This window comes from Suillus fuscotomentosus (assembly GCF_016647785.1).
Source record: "Suillus fuscotomentosus strain FC203 chromosome Unknown F5891scaffold_69, whole genome shotgun sequence".
Lineage (NCBI taxonomy): Eukaryota > Fungi > Basidiomycota > Agaricomycetes > Boletales > Suillaceae > Suillus > Suillus fuscotomentosus.
The window spans coordinates 247,003-260,764 of record NW_024539581.1 but is presented as its reverse complement, the minus strand read 5'-3'; the positions used below and the strand labels follow the sequence as shown (position 1 = coordinate 260,764).

General features: G+C 48.9%; 5 protein-coding genes across 5 annotated transcripts; 3 read left to right on the top strand and 2 right to left on the bottom strand.

Annotated features, from left to right (window-relative positions):
• The first annotated feature begins 1,122 nt into the window (after positions 1-1,122).
• F5891DRAFT_1059809 (laccase) lies at positions 1,123-3,029 on the top strand. The gene is made up of 8 exons (XM_041362846.1): positions 1,123-1,329; positions 1,378-1,429; positions 1,483-1,551; positions 1,606-1,766; positions 1,820-1,893; positions 1,946-1,973; positions 2,026-2,755; positions 2,809-3,029. The coding sequence occupies exons 1-8, from the start codon at positions 1,160-1,162 to the stop codon at positions 2,872-2,874; spliced, it is 1,350 nt and encodes a 449-aa protein (XP_041220810.1). The 5' UTR covers positions 1,123-1,159; the 3' UTR covers positions 2,875-3,029.
• Positions 3,030-5,072: 2,043 nt separating this feature from the next.
• F5891DRAFT_675933 (uncharacterized protein) lies at positions 5,073-6,799 on the top strand. The gene is made up of 11 exons (XM_041372753.1): positions 5,073-5,182; positions 5,232-5,291; positions 5,359-5,370; positions 5,429-5,434; positions 5,481-5,527; positions 5,580-5,732; positions 5,788-6,353; positions 6,410-6,441; positions 6,497-6,574; positions 6,629-6,716; positions 6,775-6,799. Exons 1-11 carry the CDS (start codon positions 5,159-5,161, stop codon positions 6,783-6,785), a joined length of 1,077 nt encoding a protein of 358 aa, XP_041220809.1. The 5' UTR covers positions 5,073-5,158; the 3' UTR covers positions 6,786-6,799.
• Positions 6,800-7,002: 203 nt separating this feature from the next.
• On the top strand, positions 7,003-7,813 carry F5891DRAFT_1059786 (uncharacterized protein). Its single transcript, XM_041362845.1, has 3 exons — positions 7,003-7,249; positions 7,307-7,540; positions 7,612-7,813. Exons 1-3 carry the CDS (start codon positions 7,225-7,227, stop codon positions 7,683-7,685), a joined length of 333 nt encoding a protein of 110 aa, XP_041220808.1. The 5' UTR covers positions 7,003-7,224; the 3' UTR covers positions 7,686-7,813.
• A 298-nt stretch (positions 7,814-8,111) lies between these two features.
• Positions 8,112-9,108, bottom strand: F5891DRAFT_1059783 (uncharacterized protein). Its single transcript, XM_041362844.1, has 2 exons — positions 8,504-9,108; positions 8,112-8,459 (listed from the first exon to the last, which is right to left on the bottom strand). The coding sequence occupies exons 1-2, from the start codon at positions 9,083-9,085 to the stop codon at positions 8,223-8,225; spliced, it is 819 nt and encodes a 272-aa protein (XP_041220807.1). The 5' UTR covers positions 9,086-9,108; the 3' UTR covers positions 8,112-8,222.
• A 1,887-nt stretch (positions 9,109-10,995) lies between these two features.
• F5891DRAFT_916032 (uncharacterized protein) lies at positions 10,996-11,422 on the bottom strand (the record flags this gene model as incomplete). The annotated part of the gene is made up of 2 exons (XM_041373705.1): positions 10,996-11,262; positions 11,315-11,422. Coding segments are annotated over 2 exons (375 nt in total), but the record flags the coding sequence as incomplete, so codon positions are not given.
• Between the last annotated feature and the right edge of the window lie 2,340 nt (positions 11,423-13,762).

The following is a 13,762-nucleotide window of genomic DNA, read 5'->3' as shown; positions in this document are numbered from 1 at the left end:
GAACATAGAAAGGGCTACTGGGACCGGTCACCGCGCTGGTTAGTCGGCATCACATATCCACAAGGATCTAACCACTCTAGGGTTACTCCACGTAGACTCTGGGGCCAAAGTCCACCGTGAGTGCGGCGGTCCTGACTTCCATACTGTCGTGCACAGGTACAGACCTCAACCTTAAACCTATACGCTCCTATACATCCAGAATGCAATACCCAACCAAACCAACCAAAGTCGCCTTGACAAGCCTTCACTGCCAACAGGCCGGTACAGCCCCATCCATTACATCGCAGTTCCTGGTGTCTGATAGTTGTTACTCACAGGAGCTCGCTAGTAGTAGGTGACTACTACATATCGATGATGCGGCCCGCGTTGACTCAGTAAGAGACCAGTTCGAGAAACATGTTGAATAATTTGATCCTCATGCATTGGCGGAGATCAGCTATCCATGATAACAACAAAAAACGCTCTCCGGATTGCTCGCATCCTGGAATCGGATAGAACCCACTCAACGCATTGTGTTTGCCCACTCTGGACCCCCGCTGTGACGGGTTGATCAAACGAGCAAGATCAGTCAAATCACGCCCAAACGAGATGGATTGAAATTCCGCTGCATTTCATGCTGGCGTAAGGTCAGGCACGGAGCCGAGGACACTTGTCAGGGGGATGCTTTTCGGGATTCGTCGGACACGTGGTGCGCACGGTTAGCCTCGAGCGGCCAGGTAGAACAATTGAACTTCGTTTACAGTTTTCTACCGCTGATTTGAATTGATGCATATGAATCCCTACAGGCACCAGAACTGGCTAATCTAAGTCATCATTCAATCTGCCGAATGACGACCATAGATAAATTACGTGCTTCCAAGCCAGACCTTTCCAGCTGAAAGTGGACTCGGCGCCACTTGGCTGATCTTTCCGAACTTCCGTCTCGGCTATCATTACTCCCATATGAGTGCTATGGTCAAACTTGGCATGGCGGGCTATGGGCATGTGCGCCAGAATGCTATCAGTAACTAGTCGGGGCTTGGCATTTCACGACTGTGACCTTTTTACGGTGAAATTTGTCACTCACAGCCGAAGTTGGGATGAAGGCTTCTATAAGAGCAAACCACATTGAGGTGAGTTCTTATGATCGAGTGCTTTCCATCCCTTTGTACTCAATACAATGCTCTTCCTTAATGTCATTTTCATGCTATGGTTTCATCTAGTATCTGCTGCATCCACCGTCTCACGATCCAATCCCTATTCACTCAACTCTCGTTCATATACACTAGGCCCTAAGACCGACTTGGTAATTTCTAATAAAGTCATATCTCCAGACGGGTTCGCGCGCTCGTGAGTTTGTCTTTTGCTGTGTTCCTTGCATCTTAATCATTGATATAGTGCAACGCTCGCCGGAGGAACGTTTCCGGGTCCAATCATCACAGCCAGAAAGGTTTTTTTTTATGCCAATTCGATCGAGCCCTCAGACACTGACTACAGTTGAAGGGAGAACACTTCGATATAAATGTCGTGAACAGACTCACTGACAATGAAATGCTCTTGAGCACCAGTGTGGTGAGTAAACATATGTTTGGTACTCATGCATCAGGCTCATCCGACTCTGTTTAGCATTGGCACGGAATCAGGCAGAATGGGACTAACTATGCGGATGGAGTCTCGTTCGTTACTCAATGCCCTATTGCACAAAATGACTCCTTCCTGCACTCCTTCGAGGCTCGGAATCAGGCTGGCACCTTCTGGTATCATAGCCATTACTCGATCCAACAGTGGTGTGTTGATATGAAATGTTTAACTCCGCGATCAATGATCCGAACCCTTCTAGCGATGGACTCCGTGGAGGTTTTATTATCTATGATCCTGAAGATCCGTTATCCTATTTATACGACGTTGACGACGGTACAGTGACTACTATCTTAGTCATGAATTCGCCCACTTAGAACATTCACAGAGACCACCGTCATCACTCTTGCTGACTGGTACATCTCAGAACTATTCATGACTTGCATTGCGCTCACCAATTGATCATAGGTACCATACAGTTGCCCCTGTTTTAGGCCATATAATTGGCACTAATGCATTTTCCATACTCATTAACGGTCTCGGTAGATATCCAGGGGGACCCCTGAGTGACCTTGCAGTGGTCAGTATCGAGTACGGGAAAAGATATCGCCTACGCCTTATAGCAATGTCTTGCGATCCCACCTTTACGTTCTCCATTGACAACCATAACTTGACGGTAATCGAAGCGGACGGTGAACTGACGCAGCCCCTCCTCGTGGACTCGCTTCCGATACTTGCTGGACAGCGATACTCTGTTGTACTCGTCGCGAACCAACCGGTCGACAACTATTGGATACGGGCGCTCCCAAACACTCCGGGCTTGAACAACTTCAACAACAACCAGAACTCTGCTATCCTGCGATATAACGGTGCACCCGTCGCGGAGCCTACTACAAACCAGACCACCAGTACCAACCCGCTCTCCGAGAGCAACTTGCACGCATTCATCAATCCTGGTGCACCTGGGATTCCAGAGTACGGAAAGGCAGACATCAACTTGCAGTTAGTGGTCGGCCTCAATACCGGGGTATATTCGGTCAACGGCACCCCATACATCCCTCCCACAGTGCCCGTACTGCTTCAGATCCTCAGCGGCGCACGGCATGCAACCGATCTTCTTCCGGCAGGAAGTGTATATGTTCTAGGGGCTAACAAGGTCGTCGAATTGACGATGCCAGCTGTTAGTGCTGCTGGTCCTGTAAGTTTCTCGCACGTTCGCTACGTTACACACATCTCATAGCATCTCCCTAGCATCCGATTCACCTTCACGGTGTAAGTATTTCTGGTTACCAGTTGGCATTTGATTGCTCACTGTAGTAATAGCATAGCTTTGATGTCGTGCAGAGCGCCGGAAGCAGTTCTTTTAACTACGTTAATCCCGTACGCAGGGATGTAGTATCCAACGGGGTCCCAGGCGAACAGATGGTGATTAGATGGGTCACGGATAACTCCGGCCCGTGGTTCCTGCACTGGTAAGCGCACTGCGACATTGATGTATCTCGCACTAGCACTGATCTCATCATTTACCTAGTCACATTGATTGGCATCTTGACGCGTACGTGTCTCGAGCACTGACATTATTGACAGCTGTAATCTGACGTGTTGCCAGTGGTTTCGCTGTCGTCATGGCCGAAAGTCCTTGGGACACTCAGCGGCATCTAGGCCATATACCCCGTAACTATTCGATTGTCCATCTTATGCTCCGCTTTAACTGATAGTGTACACAGATGCATGGGATGAACTTTGCCCGAGATATGACTCGTTAACCCCAGCTCAAATTGGAGCGCAGAATTCGTATCAGGAAGCACAGAATATGAGCACAAGGCTATTTCCCCCTGTCATATAGTGTTCATTGTCGTAGAGTTCTCAGGAATAGCGCCATCGGGACTCTCATAATTGAGATATACACAGTGGCACTATCAATACAATTTATCGTGAGCCATCACATACACATGCTCTCTGCACTTGATGCGGGCTGCTTAGACTACGTTCTAATGAGCAAGCCACTGACATGAATCTATGCCGAATGGATGTTGGTGCCTACCCACTAACCGCAAACACTACTGGAAGCGTGTTAGGCTTCCCTAGGCAGACGTCCAAATATAGTTGTTGCTTTCTTGCCATGTGCTGTATGTCGACTGCTGGCAGAAGGTCGCCCGTACGGAATCTACGCGATTCCGATAACGACTGATATATGATAGGAGGAACCAGTGTGTCAGGCGGTGAGCCGTGTCACGGAGGACATGTAGGAAATGGCTAGTCTGTGCGAAGTCTGCACAGACTGCGTGCCAAAGTCTGGGGACATGTCTGCGTAACTTGGTCAAGACTGTCGCTTAATTATTACACCAAAACGTCTGTGTTTCAGTATAGCGGATAGTATTTATGTAGATGATGGAAACTGCAGTAAGCCAGTGCGCTTACAGTCTGCGGTCGGAAAGATCCGGGCGGTCAAAGGTGTCTGCATGATCGCAACCACCCTGCCGTCTACGTAGCCATCATCACGTATCCCGCCAGCTATGTCAACCGTCATGCTAATCTCGTTATCCTTGTCAGCTTGCTGTCACGGTTCTAGTCATCTTAAGGGAGGACATGGTAGCTACAGACTGAGAGCTGCAGACAACGGCGTGGTGTTGGCAGGCACACAGGAAATAGGCAAACGCAGTAGTAGACAGGACAGGGAAGCGTGAGAGACTCGCAGGGACAAGAAGAGATGACGGTAAAGATCCTGATGGCAGGCAGGCGGGATGATAGTGACGTCGTACGGCAGCCTTGACAGACTTCCCAGCACTTTCTGAATCCGTGCAATTCGCTGACAGCACACGAATATCCACTTTGCACGCAGACCGGCCAAATCCTGCACTCTCTGGTGTCGCGGGTGGACCACTACAGTGGACCAATTAGATCAAAAAAAGTGATGAGAATACGAGGGTCGTTAGGCTGAGTAATCATCTGCATCAAGAGTAACTTTGTTCACATTCTAAAACTGATGCCGCGCGGGGCCGCAACCTGCAGCTGGCATGATGATACGGCGGATCATGATTTGAGTCTAACACCTGACTTCTACTCCCGCCAAGGGACAGACCAATCCGAGTTGAGCCCAGTATTTCCCCGTAGTGAGTGGCTTTAAGATCGGCCAAGAGTAAGTGTGGGACTAGCCTGGGATGGCTTGGTGTGAAGTCGGTGCTCGATTATGGGATTTTGGGAGTCTGCCTAGGAAACAAGGGGGACGGTGGTGCGGCCTGGGAGAAGAATGCAGAACCACGGTCTCCGGGAATCGCATACTTGTTGATCCCGAAGTGAATGTACTTCCAAAACTTGAATGTCGTATGCTGGTTGTATCGAACGTTTTTCCAAGGATTATGCCCTAATTTAGTAAGTATGCACTGGACTGAGTATATGATGTGATATTAGTCACGTGACAAAATGATTTAGTAATGGGTGATATCGGACGAGGGAGAGGCTTATAATCAATCTCAAACTCGTTTCACTACTGCATCGGTAGCTTATAAGGTACCGTTTCGCTCCCATTTTAAAGGCTGTTCTGACGCTCTTTCCACCTTGTTCCGGATCTACCATTATCGCACTCTCTCATCGATCCATCATGGGTGTCCTCGATATCGTTCCCGTTAGTACAGTCAATCATCAGGCAAACTGATCCACTGACGCTCTCGTAGGCTGGTGTCCTAACTGGAGATAATGTTCGCAAGTTGTTCGACTACGCAAAGGAGAACAAGGTACGTCGCTCTCGACTAATTGTATCCTATTATCTTAGTGAGGCGCCTTGCGATTCAACTTCAATAGTTTGCCATTCCTGTGAGTGCCTTCCCTATCGGAGGTAAAGATCCTGCTGAAACGATGATATCTTCACCAGGCTATAGTGAGTGACGAAATCAATCAGAGTCTCCTGGCTTAACTCCGTCAAGAACGTCACTTCCTCATCCACCGCTAACGCGGTCTTGGAAGCCGCAAGGTCAGCAAAAGAGTCTTGGTCATTCACGAAATGCTCATATCCAGCTCCGCAGAGACATCAAGGCTCCAATCATCCTCCAGGTTTCTCAGGGTGGAAGTGCCTACTTCGCCGGGAAAGGTCTTTCAAATGACAACCAACAAGCTTCCATTCTGGGAGCTATCGCTGCTGCTCACCACATTCGCACAGTTGCGAAGGCCTACGGCGTGTGAGTCTTACCTTTGCCTGGGATTTATGTTATTTTGATCCATGATGGATATCAGGCCTGTCGTTCTTCACAGCGACCACTGTGCTCACAAGCTCCTTCAATGGTTTGATGGCATGCTCGCTGCCGATGAGGCTTATTTCAAGGAGCACCAAGAGCCCCTTTTCTCTTCACACATGCTTGACCTATCCGAGGAGCCAAAAGAAGAGAACATCGCAACTTGCGTCAAGTACTTCAAGCGCATGGCACCTATTGGTATTTGGCTAGAGATGGAAATCGGTATCACCGGAGGTGAAGAGGACGGCGTTGATAACACTGGTGTCGACAACGCATCCCTCTACACGCAACCCGAGGACATCTACGATGTCCACGCTGCTTTGAGTGCGATTAGCCCCAACTTCAGCATTGCTGCTGCGTTCGGTAACGTGCACGGCGTCTACAAGCCTGGAAACGTCAAGCTCCAGCCTGAGTTGCTGGGCAAGCACCAAGCTTATAGTAGCCAAAAACTCGGTGGCAAGTTCGAGAAGCCTCTCTACCTTGTGTTCCACGGTGGTTCTGGGTCAACCAAGGAGGAGATCAGGACTGCAGTTGACCATGGTGTCGTCAAAATGAACGTTGATACTGGTGAGTCTGTCAGCCTAGCAATGAATTCAGTCGTTGACGCGGAAACTGTCACTCAGATACCCAGTTTGCTTATCTCGCTGGTATCAGGGTACGATTGTCCATCAGTCCTGGAGATCGCGCGATAGCTGACCGTTATCTCTCAGGACTTTGTTTTCAAGAAAAAAGATTACCTGCTCACTCAAGTTGGTAATCCCGAGGGCGCAGACAAACCTAACAAGAAGGTTCGTTACTAGCTTATCTTTTCTGATATTTCTGTCATTCATGTTTGATTGCAGTTCTATGACCCCCGTGTCTGGGTTCGTGAGGGAGAGAAAACGCTCTCGGCGCGGGTCAAGGAGGCTTGCAGTGACCTCGGCAACGTTAGTGAGTGTCAAATCGAGCTTGATCGTCGATCGGTCATTGACGTGAACATCGCCCGTAGACCGCTTGTAAAGAAAGTGCCTGTGAATGCATGTATAACTTAGAAAAAGAATTTCAAGAGCTGTACTTCTGTAAATGCTCGGATAATCATGATGCCCGAAAGCAGCCTTGTTGCTATTAATTTAAATCGACATAAACATGTTCGAGATGTTCTGCAGAACTGAAAAGAGACCGTCGTGACTCGTGAACGTATGAAGAGCTCCAGGTACTATCTTGGACCTTGGTTGATGGAAGCGTCGGAATTTGACAACTGTGGGTGGCTTCCAATTGGCCGAACTTCTGTTGATTTTTGACAAATTCTTGAACTACTGTTGTAATCCACGAAGTGTACATCACAACTGCACCACTAACATCCATCCCAATCCTGAGGCCTAAGGCATCTTGCCTTGTCTATAGTCTGTAATTCAAAAGTTCCTGCTCGACCGGATCCAGTATTTGTTATTGTAACAACATGACTTCCGCTCTGAACGATTTTGGTACGTGATTGTTAATCTTTACTCCGCTCGACTGCGACTCACACTTACCACGCACAGTCTATGCTTCTTTCCTCCTTCCGATATTCTTCACCATCGAATGCACCAGATGCATTCTCTACGTCTCCGACAGAACGCCTGGCAGCGGTCCATTGCGCTTGGTCGTCTTACTACTCAACATCCTCGCGGTTGGCCCACTCCAAGTGATTTTTGGATGGGTGCTAATGGTCGTATGGTTCCCTGTGCGAGCTCTTCTGTGGTTCATGGGTATAGGAAGGGGTGCGCCGAAGAAGGGTACGTGTGTTTGGTCTCCTTTGCTCGCTGTGCCAGATGGCTGACGATCGATTCATGCGTCGTGTATGTAGGCTCGGCGGCTGCAACAGCACGATTTTATGAACTCAAGAAGAGACGAGCGCAGAACAGGCGAGGAGAAAGTTGATCAGGAGGACTTGAGGTATTATCATATGATTTTCTTGTACCTCTAGAAGTGTATTGTTTCTTGCACTAGTACTGTTGTTTTTTATGATTGCTGTCGTCGGTTTATTATATATTTATGCTCTCCTTCGAAGTGCAGCTCCCATTGCCAATGGTGTAACGCCCTCGCCAAGCTAAACTCCAGATTCAACACTTCACCGCACCAGTACAATCACGTGACCGCGTATTATGCCTCCAAGAAAATTTGAAGAAAATTCAAGAAATGCTTGAAGGAATCGTACGTATGATAGCGAAGAAGTTGGACTGACGCGAAATGCGCCGAACGGGCGGAATAATTCAATTGCACCATGATAATTATACTAACGGTGCACACTGCAAGCACCAGTTCCCGACTCCGATATTCAGCAAATCCCTTTTCGATTCGTTTGACTGACAATTCAATATTGATTTCGTTCATGTCTTGATACTCCCCACTTCCGCACAAGCACTCCCCTGTGACTCCAGGACTCTAACACAACATGCAAGCACCATCATAATTAGACTAACAGTTGTTGACTAAGCTCTCCAGCATGTTCCTCGCTGTATTCCTCAACTTCTTCACCGCAATGGTGACCGCCCCTTCTTCCTCTAGATCTTGCATATTCAGTTCCATCTCCGGCTCCATATTGTCGAGAACATCATCCACTTTTCCGATGAGATTCTGGAGATCAGATATCGAAGCGATCTGCATATACTTCTTTGTGCGTTCCACAAAGACAAGGAGCTCTAGATCGTGTGTCTGCGAATGGTATAGGGAAGATAATACCACGCGCATCTCATCACGTCCCACCACTGCTGCTCTGTGACAGAATCGAGCGATGTATCCGATGACTGTTCAGGTGCAATTTGGAGGAGAATACCAGCAATGTAAAAGGCATGCTGGCTGTAGTATTCGGAATTGCAGTACTTCGGAATCATGCTAATGCACCGATCGATATGGCGATCCTGAGATAAATGGGGGTGCCAGATGGAATTCCTCGCGAGGGCAAATATTATTTCCAGATAGCACAAGTCGCGGTGATAATCGAAAAAGCGGTCAGAACCATCATTGGCGGGCATTGGACTTGGGTGCAGACAAACCACGGACATGATAGCGGGGGAGAGATTGGTTAAAACCATCTCTCGTAGCCTCGCATCATCAATGGTATCGATCGAGGCGATTTCTTCCCGGGCACTGTGAGCAGCGCGAAGAGCGGCATGGCGTAAATGGAAAGGTATGTTACTGTCCATGCAGGCGATAAGTCTCTCAATAAACAGATGTTGTTTAGCAGGGCTGCAGCTCCCTTTTATGGTACCTAGTAGCAAAAGGATGTCGTATGCCGCTTCGTGGTCGTCGGAATAAATGTCATTGAGGTAGTCCACCATCCAGTCGAAGTCTTCTGGTGAGTGGGAATTGCCTGGCCAAACCGGGCTGGCATACCACAACTCAGCAGAATCACGAGATACGTTAGCAGCAGCGAACGTGAAGTGCAATACGTTTCGCAGAGCTACCAAAGAAACCGAGGCATCGTTTTGTTCGGATGACCTTATTCGTGAATAAATCCTCCTGCACGCTTCCAGGTTCCGCATGGTGTGATATGAAGGATCGTGATATCCTGCAAGCTCGAGGATGCGACAGATAACATCGAGGAGGTTCCATGCCCGACGCACGACTCCTGCGCTATCTTCGTTGAGTTCGCCTCCATCCCATGCCCAGAGAGCCTTTTGGAACTGCGCCAGAAGGAAGTCACTGAGTTGAGGCAAAACAGAACTAAACAATCACTTTGTTAATCATGGCATAAAAACTATCAAATGAGTCGATGGTACCTTTTATCAATCCGAACGATGTCATTCTTATCAATCTGAGTCCCGACCATGACGCAAGCAAGAAGTGTGCAATTGGCTATGATTTGAGTCGACGGAGGGGATGGAGAGGATAGCAATTTTGATATCACCGTTATCGCGAGCTCTTCTATGTCTGTATTCGCTCGTCCAGTAACAAAGTGATAAGGTAGAAGATGCGACAGCCGCTCAAGGACGGAGTCAGGGCAATCCTCTGACAAAAAAGGAGCCCACGGAACATTTTCTGGACGACAAAGATTTATAGTCGTGTGAAGAACCGTGCGGTCTGTTGTACAGATGCCTCCACGGAAGATCTCCCAAAACACGTCAACGTCTCCTCTCTCGCGAGCAATAAAATCGCCACAGTCAGGATGTGCCTGAAGAACACGTCCATAGTATAGATGTGTCAGAGCCGTTGTACATGCCGAGGCCTTCTCCTCCAACGATGGTACGATGTTCCCCTGAACATCGACGCAACTCGTAAAAATATCAGACAGCTGATGCAGCATGTCTGAAATGTCAAGATCCAAGGGCCATTCGACCTGCGGAACAAGTTTGGCAGTAGCGAGAACTACTTCAAGATCCGTGGATGTCTCAAGCAGCCACTTGATACTAGGTGCTTCGAGATCGCTGGTGGGTATGTCTCGGAGGTCGAGGATAAGGATGGATTTCTCCTCCACCGAAACGTCTAAATCCTGGTCTAGCTGTTGTGCCTCTGAGTCTCTAACCTTTGTCGAAGAACACGGAGCCAAAGAACGCAGCATTCTGCGAAGCACGGCGAATAATAGCCGAAGAGGTCGTCGTACGAATGCACAAGTAGCACACACAGTGCCTGGGGAGTGAAATGAGCACTAAATGTCTTGTGTAAGAGTAGAGAAGAACTTCACCTGCCAGTGCTTCGGAAAATCGAGCCCAACTTGGTCCGAGGGTACCAAGCATTCCTAGCAACATGCCTGTTAAGAAACGGTCAAAATATGAGAATACGTAATAAATATGGCTCACCATGCGCTGACGTTTTCAGCTGCCGGAAACACCTGAAGACTCGTTTGAACGCTGGGCGTAGAACCCCTGCAATGTTGATTCAGACAGAGAACGACCACGAGAATTTACGAAATGATCTTACTATCGATGTGCAACATGCGTAAGATTGTCGACATCGGCGTTTGAAATGGACAAGAAGGAGATATTAAACATGCCATCACTGTTAGCAAATAGAACAAAAATCCAGAGACCGTGGTGGCAATAATCACCCAAGCGATGCTGGGCTGTTCGTACCATATACGAGCGCCGAGGGCAATCTCAAAGAGAAGAACGGAGATCTGAAGCAAGACGGGAAAGGACTGTACAACAGCATCGAAATACCATGTGGCCAGGCTGTCAAACATCTCTTGTCTGCGCTTTCCTCGGTTCTCCAGCGAGCCGCGACCATATCTGTAGAACTTGTAATACCCGAGCCATTGCCTGCCTAGGACGGCCCCGAACGCTGCCAACAAGCTCATGGACAAGCTTGCGTATGCGATCATTTGGATCCTCACAACCGACGGAGACGGCGACCACGTGGATGCTGGGTCTACAGGCGTGGAGCCCGCTGCAGCGAGGTTGCCGAGTCCGATCTGCACGAGTTGCGTGAGAAGGGCATTCGTGGTGTCGCTGGGGTCAGGACTGAGATCGGACTCCATGGCGACAATGAAAGACGAGCTGACAGTGGAGAAAAGACCAGACTGATCAAACATTAGTCTCAAAACGGATCAAAGATAGACATGCGAAACCTACGAAGAGCAGGATACTCTCCATGTCGTTGGTGTATCGGTCGAGAAACTTCTGGTCGTGTTCCCCTGCGACTTGTCCGTACAGCCCCCAGAAACGATACCGATTGTCCTGGCCACTTATCGACGCAATCGTCGAGTTCTGGAGAACATCCAGCACTTTCTCCATGACATGTGCTCTGCACGTAGAATCTCGTCAGCTGTGATTGCTTGCCTAATTTGTCGCTCACAATTCGCTTAGAGTCGGCTGCTCCTTCTCCGCCACGACCTTTTCCACCTGACTGAGATAATTTATGAGTTTTATTTAAAATTGCTATTGGTGAACTCACGAAGCTAAATCACCGTCCTGTGCGACTCTGGAAGCACTTTCCTGTTCGTGACGTTCTGATGACTGGGAACGCCCAGTTTTCGAGCTACAGTTCTCGTGAGGAAATATACAGAAGTATCAGAACAAAACTAATTACCTCCCTGATGATGGCTTCACCACTGAAGGTCCATCATTTTCCTTCTCCCTATCTTCCTGTTATACGGGTGACAGATCTCAGGAATCGGTTACTTACTCTGAATCCTCCGGGGGTCCTAGTGTCTGTTCTGGAACAGGCTGCTTGTCGGCATGGACGCGCTGGTCCTCAGCGCCGTCAGTGCTAGATGCTAAATTTGACATGAGCAAGTGAGAGCTATAGATATTTGGATCCAAAATACAAGGCAGTGGAATTGCGAAGAGTCTGAGCGCACAAATATAAGCAGTGGTGGTACACAGCAAGTTGGTTGAGCGCATGCAACCATCACGAACACGTCTTTCTTGACGCCGAGGGTGTTCGCGAACGTTGCCATCTTGGTGTAAATTCGTAAGTCGTGGATATAAGCCAAGCGGCTGCCAAGCCAAGCGACCTATCCTTTTGCCTAGATTTGAAATTCGACACGTTCTGGATTTGTGGTCGAGTAGGTACCGGTGTCGCAGTATAAGCCGTAGGGCCAGCTATGTCAAGTGGCAAAGCCCGCTAGTACCTGCTGCGGCCATCGGCATGCGAAAGCGGAATGCCGAACGTCGAAAAGCCTTCCTATTATTATTCGTTGCTTATCACCCTAGGACGCCTAATAATCTCCATTAAGGACTGCCCTAGGTTAGAAGTAGACATAGGGCGCCCCGTTTTGTAGCAGGCTGCTCGTTGGTACGGACGTACTGCTCCTCGGTGCCGTCAGTATTCGATGCTTTTGACATGAATACTAAGTGAGAGCTATAGGTATTCGGATCCAAAACAAAAGCCAGTGATGAAGAGTCTGAGCGCAAAGAGATAGGCACGGGCGGCTTGAGCGCCTGCAACGGCATCACATGTCTTTGTTGACGCTGGGGGTGATCCCGATGATCTAAGTAGGCTAGGTGATGTATTATAGCTCAGCGCTCCGTGCTTGTAACGGAATCAGAAAAGACGGCGTTACGAAATATTATAACTGGTATAACAGATCGTACAACTCCAATACGTGGGCTGAGCGCTGAATGAGGGAGAAGGATTTAACAAGACTGTAGCGCCGCCTCGTTAATCATTGGGAATCACAGGAGCTTGCCGATGGGGGTAAGGCCATCAAAGCCAGTTCTGCGCCCTATCGTAGGCCACGGGTGACACGCCTCGAGACGCATTGCAATCTTTCTCGTGCGCATCTCATCCCGGGAAGAATGTCGACGAGAGCCCGCATCTATACCTGTTGTACCTTGCAATTCCTGCATGATCTGGGGAGACTCTTCGTGGTTTGGAGAATGGTCATCCAGATGTAAGGTCCAATCATTCTGGTAGAAGAGAACGACCTTGGGAGCCAGAAATTTGGGAATAGTCCATCCGAGCGTGTTCCAAGTGCTTTTTGCCAGCGCGCCAGATTTCGATGAAGGCGCTCTCCGACCTCGCTTACTGCGATTGGCAAAGACGGCATAGGTTGCAAAATCCATGTCGATCGCGGCCGAGTAAATCCCGATAGCCCTGTCGTACTCGCCCGCAGTAACGGCAGCGTCTCCGCTCACAGCGAGGTCTGCAACTCCGTTAGCAGTATAGAGCACGCTGCATTCTTGCTTGAAAGCTGCGTCACGGCGTGAAACGCAAGTGAGTATTGTAGCCTGTAGACGTTCCGGAAGACTTACCAGTACACCCAACCAAGGCAGCTGGCCTTCGTAGCGTCATCGCTCATATCCATCATACATCGGTATGATTTGAGGGGATCTCCAGGTCTACCCGCATGGAGGAGTGCATGACACCGTTTCTTGTTTGCAATTTGCCGCAAGGAGCCGAAGTCCCACCCGAACAGCTGGGCTTTGGGCATGAGAAGCACGTTTGGTTATCAACGTACCATGGCAAAGTCTCCGTATCTGGAATGAATGGCCGATTCAGGTAAGAACGTGCTGATATTGATAGCGGTAGTGAAGTGGTCAGCAGTTTCATCGTAACGCGCGCTATCCAAGACGTCG